The following is a 27,469-nucleotide window of genomic DNA, read 5'->3' as shown; positions in this document are numbered from 1 at the left end:
GTGCAATATGGCGTTCACACACTCTGTCCCTTCCTTTCACTTTTTGGTAACAATCAGCTTTGTCACTAACCTGCACTCTTACCCTCTCCTTGATTTTTTTTATATTTCCAAGCAACTGAACCCTCCCCTCAACTATTTACTTTAAAGCTCTATCTACAACTCTCATTATGCGATTTGCCAGGACACTGGTCCCAGCCTGATTCATGTGGAGCCCATCTGAACGGAATAGCTCCCTCTTTTCCCCAGTACTGGTGCCAATGTCCCATGAATTCAAACCCATTTCTCCCACACTAATCTTTGAGCCACACATTTACCTCTTTAATTTTATTGACCCTGAGCCAATTAGCTTGTGATTCAAGTAGTAATCCGGAGATTACTACCTCTTTGGTTCTGCTTTTTAATTTAGCCCTTGCTGCTTGCATTTCCTCAGCAGAACGTCTTTCCTCGTTCTACCTATGTCATTGGTACCTATGTGGATCACGACAACTGGATCTTTCCCTCCCTCTCCAAGTTCCTCTGCAGCCCAGATGAGATATCCTTATCCGTAGGTAGGTAACACAGCCTTCGGGACTTTTGATCCTGGCTACAGAGAACAGTATCTATTCCCCTAACTATACTATCCCCGATTACAACTAAATTTCTCTTTTCTCCCCCCACTTGAATGGCTCCCTGTACCATTGTGCTATGGTCAGTTTGCTCATCCTCCCTACAGCCCCTGTTCTTGTCCACACAGGAAGCAAGAATCTCAAACCTGTTGGATAAGGGCATGGGCTGAGGCTCCTGCAGTGTTGCTTCCTGGATCCCTCTACCTGCCTCACTCACAGTCACACCCTCCTGTCCCTGACCACTGGTCGAATTTAAGGTAGTTAATCTAAGGGGCATGACTGTCTCCTGAAACACAGCGTCCAGGTAACTCTTTCCCCCTCCCTGATGTGTCGCAGTGTCCAAAGCTCAGACTCCAGCTCATCAACTCTGAGCCGGAGTTCCTCGAGCAACCAACATTTGCTACAGATGTGGACACTAGCAACCACAGTGGGGTCCACCAGCTTCCACATGATGCAGCTACAACACATCACCTGGCCCTGCATCTCTAGTTCATTTTCTTTGTTTTTCAATTTGTTTTTAAATTTCCCACTGGTCTTTAGTTTATCAATCTATTAAATGTTTATCTTATTTACCTTTAATCTGAAAGTAAGTTAGAAAAGAGATTCAAAATACACTTTTTAAAATCAACTGGAACTCGCTCCCTTTGCTGAGTTGAAACTGAAGCATTAGGCCTCCGATCCTGGGCCCTAGTAGTCACGTTTAATCTGAAATCAACTTAGAATAGGTAGTTCAACTAGCAGTTACTTACCAACCAATGAACTTACGGTTTTCCTGTGATGTCACTTTGTCTTTTTCACTTGGCGACAGTTACTGCAGAGGACAGTCTTCCCAGACTCACCGCCCTGACGTGTCGTTGTTTAACTCTCACCAATCTGACCATTATTACATTGCTGTTTGTGTGACCCTGCTTTGCACAAATTGGTTGCTCATATGACAGCAGTAACATTACATACATGTGCTTAATTGGCTGCAGAGTACTTTAGTACATTTGAGGTTGTGAAAGGCATTATTTAAATGCAAGTCTTTTTATAAAATATGCTTATCCCTGACTTAACATGAGAAATGTCAGAGAATATAAAGCTGGGTGGGAGGGTGAGCTGTGAGGAGGATGCAAAGATGCTTCAGTGTGATTTGGACAAGCTGAGTGAGTGGGCAAATGCATGGCAGATGCAGTATAAAGTGGATAAATGACAGGTTATCCACTTTGGTAGCAAAAACAGGAAGGCAGATTATTATCCGTGTGGCTATAAATTGAGAGAGGGGAATGTGCAATGAGACCTGGGTGTCCTCGTACACCAGTCGCTGAAGGTACGCATGTAGGTGCAGCGGGCGGTAAAGAAGGCCAATGGTATGTTGGCCCTCGTAGCCAGAGGATTCGAGTACAGGAGCAGGGATGTCTTGTTGCAATTAAACAGGGCCTTGGTGAGACCACACTTGGATTATTGTGTGCAGCTTTGGTCTCGTTATCTGAGAAAGGATGTTCTTGCTATAGAGGGAATGCAGCGAAGGTTTAGCAGACTGATTCCTGGGATGGCGGGACTGACATATGAGGAGAGATTGAGTCGGTTAGGATTATGTTCGCTGGAGTTCAGAAGAAAGGGGGGAATCTCATAGAAACCTATAAAATTCTAACAGAACTAGACATGGTAGATGATGTTCCCAATGGTGGGGGAGTCCAGAACCAGGGGACACAGTCTGAAATTATGGGGTATCCCATTTAGGACTGAGATGGGGAGAAATTTCTTCACCCAGAGAGTGGTGAGCCTGCGGAATTTGCTACCGCAGAAAGTAGTTGAGGCCAAAACATTGTATGTTTTCAAGAAGGAGTTTGATATAGCTCTTGGGGTGAAAGGGATCAAAGGATATGGGGAGAAAGCGGGAGCAGGCTATTGAGTTGGATGATCAGCCATGATCATAATGAATGGTGGAGCAGGCTCGAAGGGCCTATGTTTCTAAAATATCTGCTGCCCTGCATCTCAAAGTATTACAAACGTCAGAAACCACACTTAGTCCGAGATTTTCCTGACCCGATTCCCACCCGAGGTTGACGGACCATTGGCTGGTCTGTCAAATTTTCCATCTTGCTCTCGACAGTTCCCACCACGGGTAGGATTGGGAGACCACAGCCTTGGTTACAGATAGCAAGAAATCTTAAAACAGCCGGCTTGGACTGGTTGGACTGAGTGACCTGTTTCAGCACCGTATATCCTGTGTAAACTCAAACTTTTCCTGTATGTTTCTTTGGCCATGGGGAGGAACTAGGAATTTATAACCTCATCATTAACCAGGTAACTCTTTCGAGTACAAACACGTTTCCATCTGTTTCCGGATAAAGTTACATTGTTTCATAGTTTGCCATTGTGAGATTTGAACTCTTGATTTTGGGGTTACAAGCCCAGTACCATAACCACTTGGCTATTTAGGACAAGCATACTAGGAATTTATAACCATCTGCCAATTTATAAGGAAGTAATTACCTTCTAATTGACCTTGGGACATGCCTATTCACAGCAATTATGCCTTAAAGGAATATAACTCTATCTTAGCAGTAGAATTATACATTACACAGTTTAACCCTCTCATCAATGTAAAGCAATATATCCTCTAATTAGCAGTGAGCAACACCAGAAGACCCACTAGTTAATCCAGACAGGCCATTTTTATTCGTGACTTTTTTTAAAGCTTGATCACTGATTTATCTCTGGCAGAAGTACACCTGCATTCAGATATTGACTATCCTAAAGAAAGTAAACATGGTTTTGTGTCTACAATGAATAACTTGCTTTTGCAAATTCAGGGGCTGAGGAGAATTAGTTTGCATTTTATGTTTTCTGTTAATTTTGATCTAGCTGATTTTGGGTATTCCGTGTACAGCTGTTACAGTGATCAAAAACAAAAACAGAATTACCTGGAAAAACTCAGCAGGTCTGGCAGCATCGGCGGAGAAGAAGAGTTGACGTTTCGAGTCCTCATGACCCTTCGACAGAACTTGCGTTCGAGTCCAAGAAAGAGTTGAAATATAAGCTGGTTTAAGGTGTGTGTGTGGGGGGCGGAGAGATAGAGAGACAAAGAGGTGGGGGGGGGGTGGGGGTGTGTGGTTGTAGGGACAAACAAGCAGTGATAGAAGCAGATCATCAAAAGATGTCAACGACAATAGTACAATAGAACACATAGGTGTTAAAATTAAAGTTGGTGATATTATCTAAACGAATGTGCTCATTAAGAATGGATGGTAGGGCACTCAAGGTATAGCTCTAGTGGGTTTTTTTTCTAATTTTAATATATAATGGGAATAGGTGGGAAAAGGAAAATCTTTATAATTTATTGGAAAAAAAAGGGAAGGGGGAAACAGAAAGGGAGTGGGGATGGGGGAGGGAGCTTACGACCTAAAGTTGTTGAATTCAATATTCAGTCCAGAAGAACTCGCAGACACTTCCTCCTACCTCTCCCTGGACCATGACCCCACCACTGAACATCAAGCCATTGTTTCCAGGACTGTCACTGACCTCATCTCCTCTGGGGATCTCCCTCCCACAGCTTCCAACCTGATAGTCGCCCAACCTCGGACGGCCCGCTTCTATCTCCTACCCAAAATCCACAAACAGAACTGCCCCGGAGACCGATCGTCTCAGCTTGCTCCTGCCCCACAGAACTCATTTCTCGTTATCTTGACTCCCTTCTCTCTCCCCTTGTCCAGTCCCTTCCCACCTACATCCGTGATTCCTCTGACACCTTACGTCACATCAACAATTTCCAGTTCCCTGGCCCCAACCGCTTACTCTTCACCATGGACGTCCAATCCCTCTACACCTCCATCCCCCACCAGGATGGTCTGAGGGCCCTTAGCTTCTTCCTCGAACAGAGGCCCGAACAATCCCCATCCACCACTACTCTCCTCCGTCTGGCTGAACTTGTGCTCACACTGAACAATTTCTCCTTCAACTCCTCTCACTTCCTCCAAATAAAAGGTGTGGCTATGGGTACCCGCATGGGCCCCAGCTATGCCTGTCTCTTTATGGGGTATGTGGAACATTCCTTGTTGCAGTCCTACTCCGGCCCCCTTCCACAACTCTTTCTCCGGTACATCGATGATTACTTCGGTGCCGCTTCATGCTCTCGTCAGGACTTGGAACCTCTCTGTCTCAATCTCTGGTGATAGACTGTCCACCAATATCCATTACAAACCCACCGACTCCCACAGCTATCTCGACTACAGCTCCTCACACCCTGCGTCCTGTAAGGACTCCATCCCATTCTCTCAATTCCTTCGCCTCCGTCGCATCTGTTCCGATGATGCTACATTCAAAAACAGTTCCTCTGACATGTCCTCCTTCTTCCTTAACCGAGGTTTTCCACCCACGGTCGTTGACAGGGCCCTCAACCGTGTCCGGCCCATCCCCCGCGCATCCGTCCTCACGCCTTCTCCTCCCTCCCAGAAACATGATAGGGTCCCCCTTGTCCTCACTTATCACCCCACCAGCCTCCGCATTCAAAGGATCATCCTCCGCCATTTCCGCCAACTCCAGCATGATGCCACCACCAAACACATCTTCCCTTCACCCCCCTTATCGGCATTCCGTAGGGATCGCTCCCTCCGGGACACCCTGGTCCACTCCTCCATCACCCCCTACTCCTCAACCCCCTCCTATGGCACCACCCCATGCCCATGCAAAAGATGCAACACCTGCCCCTTCACTTCCTCTCTCCTCACCGTCCAAGGACCCAAACACTCCTTTCAAGTGAAGCTGCATTTCACTTGCATTTCCCCCAACTTAGTCTACTGCATCCGTTGCTCCCAATGTGGTCTCCTCTACATTGGAGAGACCAAACGTAAACTGGGCGACCGCTTTGCAGAACACCTGCGGTCTGTCCGCAAGAATGACCCAAACCTCCCTGTCGCTTGCCATTTCAACACTCCACCCTGCTCCACCCTGCTCCACCTTGCTGCATTGTTCCAGTGAAGCCCAACGCAAACTGGAGGAACAACACCTCATCTTCTGACTAGGGACTTTACAGCCTTCTGGACTGAATATTGAATTCAACAACTTTAGGTCGTAAGCTCCCTCCCCCATCCCCACTCCCTTTCTGTTTCCCCCTTCCCTTTTTTTTCCAATAAATTATAAAGATTTTCCTTTTCCCACCTATTCCCATTATATATTAAAATTAAAAAAAAAAACCACTAGAGCTATACCTTGAGTGCCCTACCATCCATTCTTAATTAGCACATTCGTTTAGATAATATCACCAACTTTAATTTTAACACCTATGTGTTCTATTGTACTATTGTCGTTGACATCTTTTGATGATCTGCTTCTATCACTGCTTGTTTGTCCCTACAACCACACACCCCCACCCCCCCCTCCACCTCTTTGTCTCTCTATCTCTCCGCCCCCCACACACACACCTTAAACCAGCTTATATTTCAACTCTTTCTTGGACTCGAACGCAAGTTCTGTCGAAGGGTCATGAGGACTCGAAACGTCAACTCTTTTCTTCTCCGCCGATGCTGCCAGACCTGCTGAGTTTTTCCAGGTAATTCTGTTTTTGTTTTGGATTTCCAGCATCCGCAGTTTTTTTGTTCTTATCTGTTACAGTGATCAGTTGGTTAAGAGTTAAAAAAGCAGATGATTGAAACTTAACTGAAGACAACTAATTTCCAAATGAGCCATTCTGATTATGAATCCTTGTTTATTTTTCATTCCAATCAGGTTATTATGATAACACAATATTCCACAGGGTTGTACCTGGCTTCATTGTTCAAGGAGGGGATCCAACAAGAAGTGGAACAGGTGGCGAGTCAATATATGGGAAGCCATTTAAGGTCAGAATTTTTTTTGCCAATATTCTCACTTCCCTTTAAGGTATTGATTAATGCTGGGATAAATTCCATGTTGCTGGTACCCTATTTGCTACTGTTTTCAGGTGGCTGTTGATGTGAGAGACTAGGGAGGTTGTTCCACCGGGGAAGCCTCACAACAGATTTTGACTTCTACCTTCATCCTACCTTTCAGTAAGGGGTAAAGGCAAAATATTGTGAATGCTGGAAATCTGAAACAAAACAAAAAATGCTAGAAAAACTCAGCAGGTCTAACAGCATCTGTGGTGAGAAAGGCAGAGTTAATATTTCGTGTCCATTTGATTCTTTTTCAGAGCTCCGAAGAGTCATACAGACTTGAAACGTTGACTCTGTCTTTCTCTCCACAGATGCTGTTAGACCTGCTGAGTTTTTCCAGCATTTTTTCTTTTGGTTTCAGTAAGGGGTTGTGGGGGGCTCATAGAAGTTGGAATGATTGTTGATGACCTCCTGCCTTTCAGTCTATATGCACTGAGGTCAATTGTGGTGCCCCTACCATCAAGTAACTCAGCACAGATTTGTGATCAGCTAGGACATGCCCATGTGACACATGTACACTGGATTGTGTATTTATTTGCTGAGTTTTTGAGGGACTGGGATCTTTGAATTTTTTGCATTCATGTATTTTCTATTTAGAAGTTTCTGTAAGTTTTTTGTGCTGTGCAGCTTAAAGCTCTGATTTGAATAAGAATTAATAATTATTTTTCATTTAAACAGTACCAATTGGATTCTTTTATTTGTAGACTATGCTTTGTATTTTTGAAAGTTAGACCTTTGAACTCTTTATTTTTCATTAAACTTATTTTTTCTTTATTGGTTAAACTTGCAGGATGAATTTCATTCTCGGTTACGTTTTAATAGAAGAGGATTGGTTGCTATGGCAAATGCTGGACCTCATGATAATGGCAGTCAGTTTTTCTTTACATTGGGTCCTGCGGATGAACTCAATAACAAACATACCATCTTTGGAAAGGTTAGATTATGAGGATAAAGAAATTTTGCTATTGGATTTCAGTTTTATCTACAGATATGTCCAAGGGCAAGACTCACATTAACAAATACACTCTTGAAACAAGCACACACGCTGTATGTACTTTGTGTACACATTACCCTTACTCCCTATGTTGCAGTTGTTATGTAATGCTTATAGGTTTTCTGTGTTAACGTTTTAATGGAAACCCTATATTAATAAGTTTAACATTGTCTCTTGTGCTCAAATTCCATTCCTCCAACCACTTTGTACTATTGCAACTCCCTTCCACATCTCCCATGTTTACACTCTACGGGCCTCAGAACCTAAACCTCCTTTCAAGTGGTTTGTTCCCTAAATTGTTTAAGTGCTATGATGCTTTTATTTTCATGGCTGGGAATGCAATTTTTTCTCACTGGCAGAGCTGGAAAAAGATTTTTTAGACCACATTGGGCTTCAAGTCCTGTTCCTAGCAACCAGCCTCACTCATTTTCTAAAAAGAAAGCAAATCTCCCCAGTCTTATTGGGCCACAGGTCCTGATCCCAGTAATTAGCAGTGATTTATAAGCCCCATTACCCTTTTTTCCTGCTTGCCAGCTGAGGATTGCTATTTATCCAGCCCACGTTTCAAATGCCTGTATTGGGCCTTTAACAAGGAACTCATTTTTTGACCACGAGGGTGGTATTCCTTGTCGTTTAATATGTTTGGAGTTAAAAAGAGGAGCCCTATATATAAATCCCGCCCACATTTCAAGAGCTGGTTCCAAGTTACAGCTGGGAACCATCTTTTGAGCTACATGGAGAAATTCTTTTGTTGAAGGCTTCTACATAACTTGGGGAAATCTGTCATTTAAGCTGCAGAAACTTTAAGTAGTAACAGCTACCCAAATCTGAGACTAAAGGTGTAATTAAAGGTTTCCACAGCTTCCTGCTGCAACAAACACTTGCTGATATCTTTTTTTCCTCATGTCCTTTGCTTCTTACACTGAGCACCTGCTGCTCACTTTTATTCCCTCCTTCTCTCTGACCGTGAAGCACATTCACCACGAGAAGATCAACTTTCCTCCCAACTGCAGCCCAAAAGGCATCGAAATCTGCTGACTTATAACATTTTGCAGTTGCCACTTTAAGAAGCTAGTTTGTTGTCCAATACTCCACTTGAAAGAAGAGGAGAAAAAAAATGGTAGAATGTTGAACAAAAAGACAAGTTGCCAAAGGGTTTTTGGAAAATATGAGTAAATTATAACCATCGCAAATCCTGAGCATAGCATCCAATGAAGCGGTTGCCACATTGATACCAAACATGCTTGAGCACTAACACCTGATAAGGTAAGCAAAGCTCTGAAATATCACTGAATTAGTGACTAGTTAATTTTGACAACTAGCCAAAGACACTTGTTAAAAAGACATGACTCTATTAGGGAAAATGGCTTGCACATCAGTTTTAATGGGACATTACAATGCATTCACAATTCATTTAAACATTTTATTCATTTAACAGAGATATCTACTATTGGAAAAGATAGTAAATGGATTTGTGCATGAAGATTCTATTCTCTTAAATATTTTATTCTTTTATCAGTTCATTTAAGTGGGCTTAACTGGGTTGAAGGCTTTCCGTACTTTACTATTGATTCCTCTAAGTTTCATCTCCTAGGGAGGTGGCACGTTACTCCAGAGCTAGCCACTTCAGACTTGCCAACTCCACTGCTTGCTCAATCTCCAATTTGGCATATTCCTCATTTCAAGACGTGGCCTCCTGCTACCCTTGTCCCATCAGCACATTTCATCTCATGGCCTACAGCGAGAAAAGTATTTTGCTGACTGTTTAGAAATAGTTTTAAGTCGTTTGACTGATTATGATATTTTTATTTTCATAGTAAACCGTTTAAAACCAATTCCTGGTTATCATTGAGAACATAGCTTTCAGCTGTACCTGGTTTTCTAAAAGAGTTTTCTAAAAACTGACTTGGGGCAAGTCTCTTTTACTCAAAGTATACAGTAAGTTCTCACTTAATGTTGTAGTTGCACTCCTGAAATTCACGACTTTAAGTGAATCATAGGTTCCCATAGGAATCGATGTTAAAACCGGAGTTGGGTTCCTTTGGTTTTTCTGGGCGAGAAATGCCCAATATAGAGGTTAAAAAACTGTATTGTACATATGCATTCGTAGCTGTAATAACTTGCAAAATAAAATAAATCACTAAAGATAAAAGAAATGCTGTATGGTTAGATACTTTAGGACCTTTCTCAGCAGCAAAAAAGATTATAAGTTGAAATGCTGCACATTCCTAAATGTCTTCATTCATACAATAACCTTTGAAATAAAATAAATTTAAAGAGATAAAAGAAATACAGTATGCAGTAAATCTAAATAAATGTTAAAAATAATTACACTCTCTTGGTTTTGGATTGACCTGGCTCCATCTAGTGGCAGAAGTTGGTCTTTTTAGGTAGCTGTTGAAGTCCCAGGGCTTCAATGTGAGCTCAGAATGGGAATGGGAGTAAGGAGAAGAGGAGTAGCTAAAGAAGCCCCTGGTGGTGGCAACAGACATTGGGAACTTCAAAGGTAAGAACAGAAGGCGGGAACAGGATCTGGATGGAAGAGGAATTCAGCACTGAGGCTGGGAGCAAGGCTGGGAGTGAGGGGAAGAGGGGCTTCAGCACTCTGGAGGAAAATCATACAAAGGGCGAAGGCAGGAGTGGAAGTGGAAGTGAGGGCAGGAGTGGGGAGAAGAGGAACAGCTAAAGAAGCCTCTGGTGGTGGCAACAGACACTGGGTACTTTAAAATAAGAATGGAGGGTGGGAATGGGAGCTGGAGGTAAGAGGGACTTCAGCACTGAGGGAAAAAGTCGTGCACATGCAGGCCACAGAAGTCATCTGTGGCAAACACATTACTTTGAGATTCGCAACATTAAACCATATTGTCACTACTTAATTAACAACAGTAAGGAGCAACAGCATTAATTGAGTCAACGTTAAGTGGGGACTTAACTGTATACCTTGCTTTTGCTGTAATTGTTGATTTACTCCTGAAATTGCTTTGGAGATGGGGCTAGGCAGCCCTGATGGTTAATGTTGCAAGCCCTGATGCAAAAGTTTTATATAGTGCATAATTTTTGCAGTTGCTCACAGTAAGTTGCAGGGTGTCTTCCCTCTCTTACCTGTCCATGTAGTTCCCTCTTTCTTTTTCTCCTCTTATATTTTTTTTTCTCTTCCTATTATGGAAAACTTTTTTTAAACTTATAAAGGGGAGATGTATGATTTTCCCTCATTTCAGACCTGCTCTGAGAGCCTGCCCTTTCACTGGCTTACGTTTCCTTGTTGTCTTTTACAGGGCAATGCCACGAAGGCATCCTCTGTTCTGAGTTCACCAATTTCCACTGCTCCATCCCCCAAGCGAAACCCTTATCACCTTGTTCCCAGCTATGGTCCTCAATCTGGTGTTAAGTTCTGCAAAGTTCTTATTTTTTTATTAGAATAATAAAAGAGCAATGTGTGAATTAAAGTTTTAACTTTATTTGTGTGTGTTTGATATGGCTTTGAATTTAATATTACTAAAGATTACATTCGAAGTTCGAACATTTTTGACTGGTCCATACAACTGAATTTAATAAGAATCTAATAAGACAATCATGTTTTGATTATAGGTGGGGAAATTATTGTGGAATTTTTTTTTACAGGTGACTGGTGATACTATTTATAATATATTAAGATTAGCAGAAGTAGAAATTGATAAAGATGAGCGACCAATCAGCCCTCATAAGATAAAGTCAACAGAGGTGAGATGAGAAATTTGAAATTTATATCTTAATTGTTTCTTTGTTGCTAAATTTAACTATGGAGTCCATAGCCATAAGATTAGAAGTACATTTTTGGCTCCAGTTCTTTCTACAGATTCATCAATTTGTTATATGTACCTGCTGCTGTGAAGGTATAAATTTATGTCACTTAATGTTTTACTGTCAGTCAACTAAGCGGAAGCCCTTTATCATTTCTAACTACAGTGTCTAACATTTACCACAAGGTGCACAATGGTGCAGTTTCCATCTTGCTACAGTTTCATTTAGAACAAGTTGTACTTATCTTGAATGCATGAGAAATCCATGCTTTCATTTGCTGGGACCTGCTCCAATTGTCAGGATTTTCTATTTAGTGACAGCACTGCTGTTTGTTAAATGGCCTTCCTAGATCCTGGGCTGTTTTGCATGCTGCTATTTCAATTACTTAAAGGCCTGCCTGCTTCATTGATTTTGCAGTACTGTGGCCCTATTGCTTGTTTCTATTCCTCTTGTAGTCCTCCAGGAATCAGAAAGAACAGCCAGTTTTTTTTTCTTTCATGGGATGAGAGTGTCACTGGCAAGGCCAGCATTTGTTGTCCATCCCTAATTACCCTTGAGAAGGTGGTGGTGAGTCGCCTTCTTGAACTGCTGTAGTCCTTCTGGTGTGGGTACTCCCACTGTGCTCTTAGAAAGGGAGATCCAAGATTTTGACCCAGTGACAGTGAAAGAACAGTGATAGTTCCAAGTTAGGATGATATATGGCTTGGAGGGGACTGGCAGGTGGTGGTTCCCATGTGTCTGCCGCCCTTGACCTAGTTGGTAGGGGTCACGAGTTTGAAAGGTACTGTTGAAGGAACCTTGGTGAGTTGCTGCAGTGCATCTTGTAAATGGTACACACTACTGCTACTGTGCATCAGTGGTGGGGGGGAATGAATGTTGAAGTTGGTGGATGGGGTGTTAATTAAGCGGACTGCTTTGCTTTGGATGGTGTGCTTAACCTTGAGTGTTGTTGGAGCTGCACTCATTCAGACAAGTGGAAAGTATTCCATCACACTCCTGATTTATGCCTTGTAGCTCATGGACAGGCTTTAGGGAGTCAGGAGACGAGTTACTTGCTTCAGAATTTCCCGTCTCTGACCTGCTCTTGTAACCACAGTATTTATCTGGCAGGCCCAGCTCAGTTAGTGGTCAATGGTAATGCAAAGGTAAATGATAATGGCAGGTTCAGCGATGGTAATGCTGCTGAATGCCAAGAAGAGATGGTTAGATTCTCTCGTTGAAGATGGTCATTGCCTGGCACTTGTGCAGTACGAATGTTATTTGCCACTTATCAGCCCAAGACTGAATGTTGTCTAGGTCTTGCTGCATATGGACAGTATTATTTCAGTAATTGAGGAGTTGTGAATGGTGCTGAACATTGTGCAATCATCAGTGAACATCTCCACTTCTGACTTATTATGGAGAGAAAGTCATTGAAGCCGCTGAAGATGGTTGGGCCTAGGACACTACCCTGAGGAACTCCTGCAGTAATGTCCTGGAACTGAGATGATTGGCTCCAACAACCACAACCATCTTCCGTGACTCCAACCAGTGGAGAGTTTTCTCACTGATTCCCATTGATGTTAAATTTGCCAGGGCTCCTTAATGCCACACTTGGTCAAATGTTGCTCTGATGTCAACGGTAGTCACTCTCACCTCAGCTCTGAGTCCAGCTCTTTTGCCCATGTTTGAACCGAGACTGCAGCCTTGGAGGTCAGGAGCTGAGTGACCCAGGCAGAACCCAAACTGCACATCAGTGAGCAGGTTATTGCTTTGAATATGCCGCTTGATAGCACTGTCAATGAACCCTTCCATCATTTTGCTGCTGATTGAGAGGAGGCTGATGGGGGTGATAATTGGCTGGATTGGATTTGTCCTGCTTGTTGTAGACAGTACATATCTGGACAATTTTCTACATTACTGGGTGGATGCCAGTGTTGTAGCTGCGCTGGAGCAGCTTGGTTGGGGCCACAGGTAGTTCTGGGCACAAGACTGCAGTTCTATTGCTGGAATGTTGTCAGGGCCCATAGCCTTTGCAGTATCCAATGTCTTCAGATGTTTCTTGATATCACGTGAATGAACTGATTTGGCTGAAGACAGGCATTTGTAATGCTGGGACCTCCGGAGGAGGCCGAGATGGATCATCCACCAAGCACTTCTGGTTGAAGGTGATTGCCAATGCTCCAGCCTCGTCTTTTGCACTAATGTGCTGGGCTACCCTGTCATTGAGGATGGGGATGTTTGTGGAGTTTCCTGCTCCTGTCAGTGGTTTAATTGTCCACTAACATTCAGAACTGGATGTGGCAGGACCGCAGAGTTTTAATCTGATCTGTTACTTGTGGGATCACTTAGCTCTGTCTATCGCATGCTGTTTCCACTGTTTGTTATGCAGGTAGTCCTATTTCGTAGCTTCACCAGGTTGATGGCTCATTTTTGGGTATGCCTGGTGCTACTCCTGGTATGCCGTCCTGGACTCTTCATTGAACTAGGGTTGATCCCTTCGCTTGATGGTAATGGTAGAGTGGAGGATGTGCTTGGCCATGAGACTACAGATTGTGGTTGAATATAGTTCTGCTGCTGCTGATGGCCCATAGTGCCCCATGGATGCCCAGTTTGAGTTGCTGGATCTGTTCTGAGTCTCTCCCATTTCGCATGGTGGTAGTGCCATGCTACACAATGGAGGGTATGCTCAGTGTGAAGCCGGGACTTTGTCTTAACAAGGACTTTGCGGTGGTCACTCCTACCATGTCATGGGCAGATGCATCTGTAACAGGTAGATTGGTGAGGCCAAGGTCTAGTGCGTTTTCTCCCGTTGATTCGCTCATCACCCGCCACAGATGCAGTCTGGCAGATATGTCCTTCAGGACACAGCTAGCTTGGTCAGTAGTGGTGCTACCAAGTCACTCTTAGCCATTAAAGTACCCCACCCAGAGTACATTCCATGCCCTTGGAGGATTACTGATTCAACAGCAGAGGGAGGGCGGTAGGTGATAATCAGTAAGAGATTTCCATGTTCCTATTTGATTTGATGTTAAGAGACATCATTCTGGAGTCAATGTTGAAGACTCGCAGGCCAATACACTCCTGACTGTGTACCATTGTGTTACCACCTCTGCTGGGCCACTCCTGCCAGTGGGACTAGATATACCCAGGAAAGGCGATGATGGTGTCTGGGATGTTGGATGTAAGATATAATTCTGTGAGTGTAACCATGTCAGGCTGTTGCTTGACTTGTCTGTGGGACAGCTCTCCAAATTTTGCCATAAGTTCCCACATGTTAGTAAGGAGGACTTTGCAGTGTTGGTGGGGTGGGGGGGTGGGGGTGGGTTGGCGGGGGGGTGTGTGGTAGGCGCTGTAGTTTCCAATGCCTACGTTGATGCCAGGGTGTCTGTCTGGTTTTATTCCTTTTTGACTTTTCTGTAGTGATTTGGTACAACTGAGTGACTTGCCAGGCATTTCAGAGGGCAGTTAAGAGTCAACCACATTACTGTGCATCTGGAGTCACATGTAGGCCAGACCAGGTAAGGACGGCAGATTTCCTTCCGTAAAGTACATTAGTGAACTTGATGAATTTTTGCAACAGTCAATGATAGTTTCGTGGCACTGTCACTGAGACTAGCTTTCAATTCCAGATTTTTATTAATGAATTGAATTTAAATTCCACCAGCTACCATGGTGGGATTTGAACCTGTTACTGCCCTGCCCACTCTTGCTAATTAGCCAGGCTATTTAATTTTTCCCAGGGAAGGCCCAATCCAGGAATGCTATCTCCACCGTCTTGTAAATCAAAAGAAATTAAAAAAAAAAATTCCTGAGATTTGCTACAAAAATCCTGAGTTTCTATTTTATACAAACATAAACCAGAAGAGTTGATTTATAAACCTCATTAGGCTTAAGTAATCTCTTAAAAGGTCAGAGCTCTTTACAAAATCTCTATTGCTGCATCTGAAAATGCTTGAAATTAATATTTTTAAAAACCTTACATGTTACCCTCACATGTTGAAGGACCTGGCCTCCCACAACAGTAGAATGAAACAGCATCGAAAATGGTCATTATGCTAGTTCTACGATAAATTTGAAACTTTCCAAACCCATGACCTCTACCACCTAAAAGGACGAAGGTAGCAAATGTATGGGAACACCACCACCTGGAAGTTCCCCTCCAAATAACACACCATCAATGACTTGGAACTATGTCTTCGTTCCTTCACTGTTGATGGGTCAAGATTCTGGAACTCCCTTCGTAACAACACTGGGTATATCCCTACACCATATGGATTGCAGCCGCTCAAGAAGGCAGATCACCACCACCTTACTGAGGCAAATAGGGATGGGCAATAAATGCTGGCCTAGCCAATGACGCCCACATCCCATGAACAAGTAAAAAAAAAATTATCCAATTAATCACACTCACCTGCTTTCTCATTTGCCCTGTAAATTTTTTCCCTACAAGTATTTATCCAATTCCCTTTTGAAGGTTATTGTATCTGTGCCCACCACCCTTTTACAAAGTGCATTCCAAATCATGATGGAGAAAAGAATAGAAGGCTGATGGGATTAGATGAAATAAGGTGAGAGGAGGCTTGTGCTGAACATAAACACTGGCATGAACCAGTTGGGATAAATGACTGTTTCATTGCTGTAAGTTTTATGTGATGTGCTGTAACATACCTGTACATTCCACATATAGTATAACTTGCTGCCGAAGTGCCATCATTTTGCATAGAGGTCACAGATATGGTGAAAATCCCAGATTCTAAGTGGATCTGAGTCATCACAAATCAAATCCTTTTAAAGCAGGCTTGTCCAATGGATAGCCGGCGAGCTGCGAACCAGTTTTCAAAATGCCGGTGAAACAGATAAGTTTGAATGGAAGATCCTGCTTGGAGCAGCTCCTGCAATCACAGGCCACTTCTCTCCTGCATTTGCAGCTGATAGACTCACCAGTCAGTCTATCAATAGCAAATATGGGAGAGAGACAACCTGTGTTTGGAGGAGAAGCAAGTACCAGCAGCGGTGGGTTCGGCCTGAGAAGCTGGGGGCCTGGGGAACCAAGGAGTGGAGCCTGGAGTGCTGAGGGGGATGGAGGGTGTGAACGGGGGCGGGGGAAGAGATAGTGTGTGTGACGGGTGGGGGAGGGAGAGAGAGTGTGTGTGACGGGTGGGGGAGGGAGAGAGAGTGTGTGTGACGGGTGGGGGAGGGAGAGAGAGTGTGTGTGACGGGTGGGGGAGGGAGAGAGAGTGTGTGTGACGGGTGGGGGAGGGAGAGAGAGTGTGTGTGACGGGTGGGGGAGGGAGAGAGAGTGTGTGTGACGGGTGGGGGAGGGAGAGAGAGTGTGTGTGACGGGTGGGGGAGAGTGTGTGTGACGGGTGGGGGAGGGAGAGAGTATGTGTGACAGGTGGGATCGGCGCATGGGCGCAATGGGCAGGCGGGTAGGACACATTGGTATTAACCTAATCCACAGGCAGGATAAGAGGGCTCACTGGGGTCACAGTCAAGTATTTATTTTTGAAAGTTTTACAAACTTGTCTATGTGATCTGCAGTATTTCAGAACGCATACCAGCTGCTTTTTCTGGACTCTTAACCTTCAGGTCAGCATTCTGCAGTGAGGAATCTTTTCTGGGCCTGCAGGTTTCAGGAAGTCTTCCCTTAGCATGGGAATGGGAACTGAGGAGGAAGGGAGGACTGGAAGGGGGAGGAGGCCAGGAGTGCACATTCAGCCTCCAAGGGAGCCATCTTTGAGAGGATAGGTACAGGCACAAGGAGTGCATGGCCAAGAGGTAGTCCAAGGCGGAAGGGACTGCAGAAGATGCCTCTATCCTGCTGCCAGGGTAAACAGACGGTGAAGCAGCTAACTCAATATGTCTGAGTTGCAGTGCTGAAGGACGCTCCGTGTCTCAAGGGAGACAGTCAACTATATCTGTCAGATGATGGGGCCTGAGATCTCCACTAACTGTGTGGGTAGATACCCCATGCCAGTGGCTCTAGAGGTCACAGCTGCCCTCAACTTCTATGCCTCTGGCTCCTTCCAGGGCTCAGTGGGCGATCTTTGTGGTGTCTCCCAATCAGCTGTCCACACTTGTGGCAAGCAGGTTACAGACGCTCTGTTCAGGCGTTCATGGACCTTCATCCACTATCATTGGGACCAGGCCAGCCAGACACAGAGAGCCAGAGGCTTCGCGGCCACTTCTGGCTTCCCCCGCGTCCGGGGTGCAATAGACTGTGCACATGTGACCATCAAGGCGCCAACAGGTGAGCTCAGTGCCTTCGTCAACAGGAAGGGCTTCCACTCCATGAACGTGCAGATAGTGTGTGATCACAGGATGCAAATTCTACAAGTCTGTGCAAAGTACCCAGGCAGCTCCCACGCTGCCTACACCCTCAGACACTCCCAGGAGCCGGGGCTCTTCAGTGCTTCAGAGGGGCTGGATGGACGGCTGCTGGGTGACAAGGGCTATCCCCTCAGAAGGTGGCTCATGACACCTCTCTGCCATCCAAGAACAGAGGCTGAGCAGCAGTACGATAGGAGCCACGCCTCCACAAGGACTGTGGTGGAGAGAGCCAACTGTCTTTTCAAGATGCGCTTCCAATGCCTGGACCATTCAGGGGGCACACTCCAGTACCCCCCAGATCGTGTGTCGGTGATAGTGGTTGCATACTGCGCTCTCCACAATCTTGCGTTGGAAAGAAGGGACGCAGTGGCTGCGGCTGCACTTGATGAGTCCGGTAGTGAGTCCAAGGATGAGCACGTACAGAGAAATGCTGAGGGGGTAGATGCTGACCTGTGCATACTCCAGGGAGGCTGGGACACTCAGGAGGCTTTAATCAAACAAACCTTCAGCTAGCACACCACAGGTGGTCCGCCAGGACAAACCTGGGCTGTCAGCTCGACACTCAACACCTAAGTGCAAAATCTGCCAGGTTAGCATTGTAAGGGCATTGTTAATAAAGCTGAATGTCCAAAAAAGCACTCATTACAGTTTTGGAAACCATACACATGCAGAATAAAAGAGGCACCCTCAGCCATGGTGACATACCTGAATTTAATGTGTGAAACAAAGCGGCTTATTAAAAAAAGGACAAAAATGTTACAAATGAAATAAAATCATAAGGGCGTCATCTCAGGCCAACAAAAAAACCACCAGTGAAAAACCCGTGGTGTGCCTTATGCTTTTGTTTCCGGATGCTACGTCTTGGTGCTGCCCCATCGCTGGGACTGGCATCTGAGACAGCCTGCTAACTCTGCTGTCCTGTTGGCCTTGATGACCTTGGCGGTTGCCCTCTGGCCCATGGAGCCTGTGTTGACCCCGCCTGGGAGGGAGCTGCCAGTTCCACAGCTGGCATCTCCATAGTCGTCGCAGCCCCACCGGATGATATGGTCACTGGGAGAGGGGTGGAGGAGCTACCGCCCTTACCTGGAGCACCCTGAGAGGAGCCCGCAGAGACAACAGGCAGCTGCTGCGCTGACATTATTTCGCTTCGGACCTCCCTGCTCACCGTGGATGGATGAGCACCGAGTCAGGAAACTTGATGCCCAGACCATCTCCCACATTGGCAATGACCAGCTGAGGTCAATGCTGATGTGAGGGCTTGGTGGTCAGAGCGCATCCCCAGGAAGCCCAGACGGGACTCCTGGAGGAGGTTCTCCATGAGAGTCGCCACTCTCTCAACGGAGGACACATGGCGCTCAGACATGTGGCACATTGCTTCGGCGAGCGTCCGCGTAGACTTCTCCGCCACGGAGATGAAGCCAAGCATAGTCTCATGCATCTCCCCCAGATGCTCCCTCATACCCAGCTGCATTTCCTGCGTTTGCTGCGTCACGGACGACTCCAGGGGCACATCATCAGGCATCGACTGAGCATGTGCCTGGTCCCCTGCAGTCCTCCGACTGCTGGCACCATGGGCACTCTCTGTCTCTGCCAGCTCCTCCAGCAACTGTGAAGTGCTCTCAATGCTGTAGCCTGGGACAGTAACCATTGTTCGAATTCCCACCGAGATGCTAGTTTCGGCACTGGTGCCTGCCTCACAGAAATGGTGTGACACTGGTGAGACTTCAGGCCCCTCAGGTGTGAGACAGGGCCTCTGTTGCTCCTCTTCCCGGCCCTGCTCCGATGATGCTGAAAGGAAGAACAAGGACAGTGGATCACTTAGCGTGGAGACAATGATAAAGTCCATCCCTGTCCCCTGGATCATTATGTGCTCATCCTTCCATAACCAATGGTCAAGCCATGTTGCAAAATTAAATCATCTAACATTCAGCAGTGCTATGGCTACACAAAAACAAAAACAGAATTACCTGGAAAAACTCAGCAGGTCTGGCAGCATTGGCGGAGAAGAAAAGAGTTGACGTTTTGGGTCCTCATGACCCTTCGACAGAACAGTGCTATGGCTGTTGGGAGGACAATGCTGATCTCACTGTTAAGCATAAATACCTGGCCGTGGCACCCCAGCCTCACCGACACCAGTGGATTTGAGTGCATGGCACCTCTCCAGATCCAGAGCCTCCTGTTCGAAATGGCTAAGAATGGCGATCTGTGCCTGGCTGAGGCCAGTCCTCGCATGCTGTGCTGCATTATGAGCATTCTCCTGAAAATGAGAGAAGAGCATTGATTAGTGAAAATTGCACATGGACTCTGTTTGCGCACGGCCCACCCCACCCCAACCAGAGTGGGACATATCAGGGCTCCAGTGCCTCCTCACCCCGCTGCTGCCGAGCAGCCTCTCAAAGATGCTAGGCCTGCTCCCCCTCCCCCAGCCCCCATGACCCGCCGCCCCCACCCCCGGACACATGCTATCTATCTCACATTAGGCACCACACGGTATATCCTTCCATCCTTCCATTGCAAGGAGGCGCAAGCATGTGGAGTGCAAGGGCAGCGGACAGTTAGTTGCCACATCACTTTGAAGCTCCCCTCCATCTCATCACCCTGACTAGGACACGTCCTGGAGTTCCAGCACTGCACCTAGGTGCAGCTCCTCCAGGTTGCCCCAAACCAGTCATGTGAGACTCAGTGTAGCATACGGTGAGGGAGCAAAACACATCTCATCACCCTCTCAGACTGACCTCAGCATGGGCAGTATCTGCTTGCCCACCCAGCAAAAGACAAATGCCGTCAATGCTTCAATGTAGTCTTGACACTTGGACTTGGCGGGGTGGGGGCAGCAGGGGGGTAAGCTGACCTGCTGGGTTAAATGCCCAATGCCAACATAATACTCACCCTGCCAGAGCGCAACGAGTCATTGAAGCGCTAGCGACACTGGATCCAGGTGCACTGCACCACAATGCGGGAGCTCACCACATCCGTCACCTCCTCCCAGACACGTTTTGTCATGTGGGGGTACCTCTTCCTCCCATCCTGGGGGATCAGCACCTCCCACCATTCTGCCATCTCCTCGAGGAGGGCAGCAAGGCAATCATCTGAAAAACAAGGAGCACACTGGCCCCCTTGCCTACTCTCCGGACTGGCCTGCTCATCAGAAGCCCTCTGCTGTGGCCTTGCATTTGCCATTGTGAGCAACCTAGAACAGGCTGCCAGGCCTTCGTTTAAACAGGCTGCCGGGTCACCTTTGGATCCAGTGGTCTGTCTGCGCCCGCCCACTCCCGTTATCCTCGAGTTGAGAAATATGCTAGGTGGCCTTTAATTAGCCCGCCCACGTAAAATGGCAGTGTGGACCCGATCGCAAGTGGCGATTGGGGCTGCACCTGGTGTCGGTGTCCGTGCCGCCGCGCGCCCCCCCCCCCCACATCCTTGGCCAACCTGAAAATTCAGGCCCATGTGACAGGGCAAGAGAGAGTGAGTGCGAGATGGGAGAAAAGAGAGCATGTATGACAGGGGGGGAAGAGAGTGTGTGCGTGAGGTTGGGGCAGAGGCAGAGAGTGCACGAGGGTAGAGGGAGAGGCAGAGAGTGCGTGAGGGTAGGGGGAAAGGCAGTATGTGTGTGTTGGGGGTGTGTGTGTACAGGGGCAGAGTGTGACCATAATTCTGGTTCACTCCCACTATCAGGATTCTCATTTATCCTCATCCCTACACACCATCATTCACCCTGATCCACTCTCACAGTGGGTGAGGGTTAGGGTGTGAGCACTCTGAGTCTGGGAGTGAGCTGGGCACACACACACACACACACACACACACACACACACACACACACACACACACACAAACACACACTATTACCGTCTAATATTCATCTTTATTTATTACTCATTGTTTTTTTGTTCAGCAAGTTGTTTTCTTTCACACCTCAGGTTTTTTTCAAAATTCATGTTTAACGTGTCAAACTTTATCTTTCTGAAATTTGCTCTCATCGACCCCTTGAGTGAGACAAATTTTGACATGTGGCCCCCCCCATGCGTAAAGGTTGGACAAGCCTGTTTGAAAGCAACAAGTCTTGAGAGCGAGCGCAGCAGTTCTGTGTCCTTCTGTATCATTGTATTAAAAGGGAAAGAAAGTCCAAAGGTGAATATAGCCCAGTACCATGTGATTCCAGGTTTAGCTACATTGAATGATTTAAATTCGAGTCGGCTTTGAGTGGGGCAGCTGTGTGGCACATGGAACTGCCCCTGGCTTTCTACGCTGTAATGATCTTGGGACTGAGTATAAGCTGGTCCTCACTGTGCCCACTTGGAACTATTTGGCCTAATTTCAGGCACCAACTTCCTGTATCCCAAGGACACTTGAAGAACGGTAGATTATTTTTCAGGCATTCAGAGCTGGTGTCTGAGACTGTTGTTTTGTCCCTTGCATAGACTAATGAGGGGCCTAAAGCCTGATATAGGATCTCTTGGGAAAACAAGGATGTCCAGATGTAAGGGCTGCTCCCACCAATGGAGGGGCTACTTTTGGAAGGCTCAGTCTCTCCTCTTCTTGGGATCTCCTTCCAGTGAGGGTCATGGATGGTCTCTCTTGAATGGTTCATTAATCACCACCTTACTCTAAGTTTTGTGTTTCCCTTGAAAGATAGAAGGCTCAGTCATTTCCTTCCCCGCTACCTTTCCATTAAGTGTCTATGAGCAGGGATCTCCGTCTCTTTATCAACCCTGGCCTGAGGGAGTGGCACCTGGTTACTTAGTAACTGGATCTTTGTTTGAATGAACCCAGGACGCCCAGCCTGTCCCCCTTGTTGAAGACTCTTTAACTTGTTCTGTGCAGCCGGATTGAGTGTCCTGAATCCGCCAACAGATCTTTTCCCTCTGGCTCAATTGCAACTTTGAAACAACACACTACAGCACTCCATAACTCACGTATATATGTCAGCATTCAGCACAAAGCACATTATTATGCATAATTGTATCACGTTCCAGGCTTGGCAAAGCAGGCTTCACTTCTGGCTTACATTCCAGTCAGCTGTCCAGAGTCTTTGTGCAAGCTCAGGTGTGATGGATGGATGCACGTGCACAGCCTGGAACCGTGCAAGCATGTGCAAAAGGACTGTTAAAAATCCCAAGTTTTCAGAGCCCTCGTGAGATTGTGAGTGAAGTAGAATTTGACTGAATAATCATATCTCTTGTGGATTTGTCACAATAGTTTGCATGTACATCTGATCTTTAATTCTTTTTCCTTAGCAAAACTACAATCTTTATTTAATTAATTTTCACCAACCCTCCACCCCTAAAGGTATTAAAAATCCACCACATAGTGAGAGCTTGGAGTCATGCTGGATAGACAAGGCTTTTCTCGACCAACAGCTTACATGGTCATTTTATCAGGTGCCAAACCAAAATTTACAAGATTTAATTCAGTTTCCCAACTTGTTATGTTGGAATTTGGGCTTATGACATCTAGATTGTTGATCCAGTACTGTAACCACTAGGCTACCATCTAACCTTGTGTGCAGCAGGTGATCATCCTCATGGAGGTTCAAACAGCTGGAAGAGCATACAGTATTGTACTGCTCGGACAGAGCTTTTAATAAATTTGTATGAGGATCTCGACTATTGTGTCGATGAACTAATCCTAAGAGTTGCACGTAAGGCTGGAATTCATGTTAAATTCCTAAATTGTGCACCTAGATGTGTTGAGCACTGTGATGTTATTGTCAAGAACTGCTTATTGAAGTGATCTAATTGAAACTTACTAAATTCTTAGAGGGCATGACAGGGTAGATGTGGGTAGGGCGTTTTCCCCTGGCTGGTGAGCCTAGAACCAGGGAACATAGTCTCAGAATGAGGGGCAGGCCATTTAAGACTGGGATGAAGAATCATTTCTTCAGAGGATGATGAATCTTTGAAATTCTGTATCTGAGGGCTGTGGAAGCTCAATCATTGCGCATCTTCAAGACAGAAATCAATAGACTCCTGGAAACTAATGACATCAAGGGATAAGGGGATAGCGCAGGAAAGTGGTGTTGAGATAGATGATCAGTCATGATCTAATTGAATAGTGGGGCAGGCTCAACATGCTGAATGGTCTACTCCTGTTCCTATGTTCATTATTTGTCTTGCAGCTTTCATTTTGAGGTCTGGAATATGTTTCTTTTTATCAGATTGCCATTGTGGACTCTATCCACAAGAAGCAGATCCTTGTAAGACTGAAAACTAAAAGAACCTTTCTGATATCGGTGGCTATTAATATTACCTTGTGGTATTTATCTAGAGGCCCTAGATTAATAGAAAAAACAGTCAAGTTCGATGTTATTTTTGTGAGAATTGCATGTGACAGGTTGAATTTTATTAAGAGTTTCTGGACCTTTCTCAGGCCTTTGGGGTGATCCACTTGACATTGCCTTTATCAAAAAACTGAAACCTTCAGGACCAGGTGGCCAACTTTTGGATTTCATCTGGGATCTTTAATGAAGAGAAAAATGGTTCAGGACCATTGTCCTGCAATTGCACAGCCTTGATGGTAAATGCAGCCCTCAAATTCTCCTTCAGTTCCCCAATGACTCTTTTAGCCTTTACATTTTATCATAATCTACCTTCTATCACCAAAGAAAATTCAAGTGCTAGTTTAAAGGCCCATTATTTTCACTTAGCAGTTTTTAATTCCCTTAATGGTTATTTAGCAGAACCATATTTTCATGGATGCTAGCACGCAATTGGAGACACACATTTTCTCATTGAGTAGTGAATCAAGTTCTGTAATGTTTATTAATGTTGTGTCATTTTGGATAGCCTCAAGTATCTGTTTTGGACATTTTTTGAGTTGGCATGCAAAGAAATTCCAAATAAACATTATAGTGGCACAATTCTGACAATGATTCAGCAAATCCTTTAAGTGATAAGGGTGATGGAAATACCTAGGAGGACTCAGCAATGACAGAAAGGTTAATTAGATTCTTCACAGATTGAGATGTTTTATATCGGGCTTTTAAGGTAATTTTCTTTTTCAGTGTTTTCATAGAATCTTTATTGATCGGACTTTATTTCTCATGAACAAGAAATGTGCCTCTTCAGAGTCCTGCCCTTGCAGAGGGTAACATGGCTTGAGTCTAACAATTAACTTAACTGCAGTAAATTGAATTTTGGAACTTATATAAGATTCCCACTATGCCTTTCATCAATTCAGCAAATGAGGAACAGACTGATACAGGTTAAAATACTTAATTATTTATGAATCCAATGGCATCGTGAAGCATGGGAAATAGACATTCAATATATAGTACAACTATTATGCTCAAAAATGTTGAAAACAGTTCAGAGGGCTAATTCACTGTCTTCCTGTTTTTACCAATAAAGCTTTGGAACAATTATTTGATGCAGAAGTAATGTTTGAGCGAAAGATTCAGGATTGCTGCAGACTAGGTCTCCTCCTTTTCTTTCTCACTTCCATCCTCCTCCTTGGTAACAATTGCCTTCCTCTAAAGGACTAATCAGACTAACTCTGGGTACCATTGATGACTCCTTCAGCAACCAAAGCCTCCAGTTTATAAACTGAACAACTCTTTGTTCTCAGAATAGCAGATTAAATGCTCAATACAATTTTGACATCCCAAACAGATTATGTTAAAAATGAAATGAAATGTTACAATCACCTCTCTCTTTAAAATAGTTTAAGAAATAATTACTGTTAATGTGGACCTTAAAGGCTCTTGACTTGTTTGCCCAGCTAAAAGTGCCCAGAATCACATGTACTTAACCATTGTCTTGATTTTTATGCATAAATTTATACTTCACAGCAATGTCATAATTAAACAGCAGTACACAGGATGAGCTAGCTGCCTCAGCAGACAGATTGGCTCGAATCTGCCATCTTAATTTTAGGAAAAGAGCAGAATTTTTTCTGACTGAGATTTTAAAAAATACACAAAATTGATGGAGTGAAGTATCCCTTTAGACATTCACATTCACATGCAGTAACTTCAGATACCCAAGATGTTTTATAAAAAGTTGCAAAGCAATTTTCTGCCACTTGATGTCACCAGTGTAATTTGCGAATGCCAACAATTTTTAATGATTCAAGTGCATACCAGAGAAACAGAAGTATAATTTCAGTTTGATTAGAAGTTGTTTTAGCCAATATAATTTTAATTGTCTGACAGAAAAATATCAGTGTTCACCTAAATTAGTGAGTCGGCAAATGTTGATAAAAATAATGGTTCCTTCAGTCTTTTTCTATGATGGAATGAAGATTTGCATCTCTGGAACTTTTGAAAGCCAGGTATAACTTTGAAACAATGCTTTTCTCTGACATTTAGGTATTGACCTCTGTCTTAATGTTAGTGTTGAAAGTATATAAAATAAGATTCATTGTTTATAAATACTTGCTTTGAAGCTGCACATTTTATCAAAATATTTTTCTAGGTGTTGCACAACAGCTTTGACGACATTGTTCCAAGGGTGTTGAAAAAACACAAAAAGGAGAAAAGAGAGGAAGAAGTGAAAAAATCTTATTCCAAAGGGACAAAGTAATAAAAAGTTATTGATCTTGTTGACCATTTCTTATGTATATGCCCTCTTCTATTTTCATATACAAATTGTGTAAACTCTTTTGTTGGTATGCATATTGAGAATGCTTATTTATATCTTTGAACTATATTAGCATAATTTAATTGAAAACTTTGACCTTAGATGGGACTGCCCCCTTCTTCCTTTGTTACTTTGATAATTGATAAAATGGTGTGTGCTATCTACCGTTCAACATAAAAATGTGACATTTTCTCATTGAGGGGATTGCTTATAATGTTGGACCATTTGTATTGCAGTTTAGGAAACTTTGCTTTTTGCATACAGAAAACTAGAATTTGGGGCTTTATTAAAGTCAATTGGCATCACAATTCATGAAGAAAAAATCTCCAATACTTGCAAGTGAAATAGCATTAAATCATAGGTATGGAATGCTATTCAGTGCTCTTCCTTGAATGAAGAGCAACTAGCATGCTATAAATTTCATATCTGTTCTGTCGCAGAAGCTAAGTGCTCCATTCTTTTAAATTTTAACATTTCTGCTTAAAAAAAACCTTGTCTCTATTTCAGATTTCTTTTTAAATACTGGGATATTTCTATTTTTTGACACATGGGCAATATTTTTGCAGTGGTGGTTTTGTACCATTTCATCCAAAAAATATAATCACTAATCTGAGCCACTAATATATTGAAGTTGCATCAGCTTTCTATTCTTACAGCAGAGACTGAATGAGCTCACATGTATGTTCTAAAATCGAAAGACTATATGTGTAACAAAAACATGAAGGTACAGAGAGCATAATAATTTTGCCAAACCTGAACAAGCATCGGTACATCTGTGACATATATAGAGGATCTCAGGACTCAGATGGACAATCAGATTTGTTAGAGTGATCACCAGAATTAGTCTTGGGAGTTTTACAGTTTACCTGGCACCTCATCAAACTGAAGTATCATTTCAGTAGTACAAACAAGAGTCTATCAGCATCTGAAAAGAAGGGCAGTTACTATTTCAAAACAAAAACAGAAATACCTGGAAAAACTCAGCAGGTCTGGCAGCATCTTGTTTTTATCTCAGTTACTATTTCAACTTGAGATCCATTATCTCAGCTTGAAGTGTCAATTTTCCTTTTCTTCTTTAGATCCCTAGAGGCCTGAGTGTGTTTTAGCTTTATTGTTTTTATTTATAACTTCAGTTTTTTACAGATGTTCAAAGACGAACTAAGCCATTTAGGTTGATAAGATTTTCATGAACCTAGGTTTGTCTCCATTGGAAGGAAAATGTTTATTAAATTCCCTATAAGTAAATTATTAGAGTTAGCTTTCCCCTTGATAAGACAAGATTCATGACAAGTCAAAGCTAACACT

The 27,469-nt window shown here is 44.2% G+C and overlaps 1 protein-coding gene across 2 annotated transcripts in view; it reads left to right on the top strand.

The window, feature by feature from the left end:
• cwc27 (CWC27 spliceosome associated cyclophilin) overlaps window positions 1-27,469 on the top strand; it is a 303,583-nt gene that overhangs the window by 31,434 nt on the left and 244,680 nt on the right. For both annotated transcript variants that reach the window (XM_041193079.1, XM_041193086.1), the window contains 4 exons: window positions 6,315-6,427; window positions 7,290-7,433; window positions 11,115-11,213; window positions 26,000-26,103. In XM_041193079.1, the coding sequence (XP_041049013.1) occupies window positions 6,315-6,427; window positions 7,290-7,433; window positions 11,115-11,213; window positions 26,000-26,103 (460 nt within the window). The remainder of the gene's footprint in view (window positions 1-6,314; window positions 6,428-7,289; window positions 7,434-11,114; window positions 11,214-25,999; window positions 26,104-27,469) is intronic.

The sequence above is a fragment of the Carcharodon carcharias genome, chromosome 1 (genome assembly GCF_017639515.1).
Source record: "Carcharodon carcharias isolate sCarCar2 chromosome 1, sCarCar2.pri, whole genome shotgun sequence".
Lineage (NCBI taxonomy): Eukaryota > Metazoa > Chordata > Chondrichthyes > Lamniformes > Lamnidae > Carcharodon > Carcharodon carcharias.
Note: the sequence above shows the minus strand (reverse complement) of the source record. Positions and strands in the feature narration are given on the sequence as shown.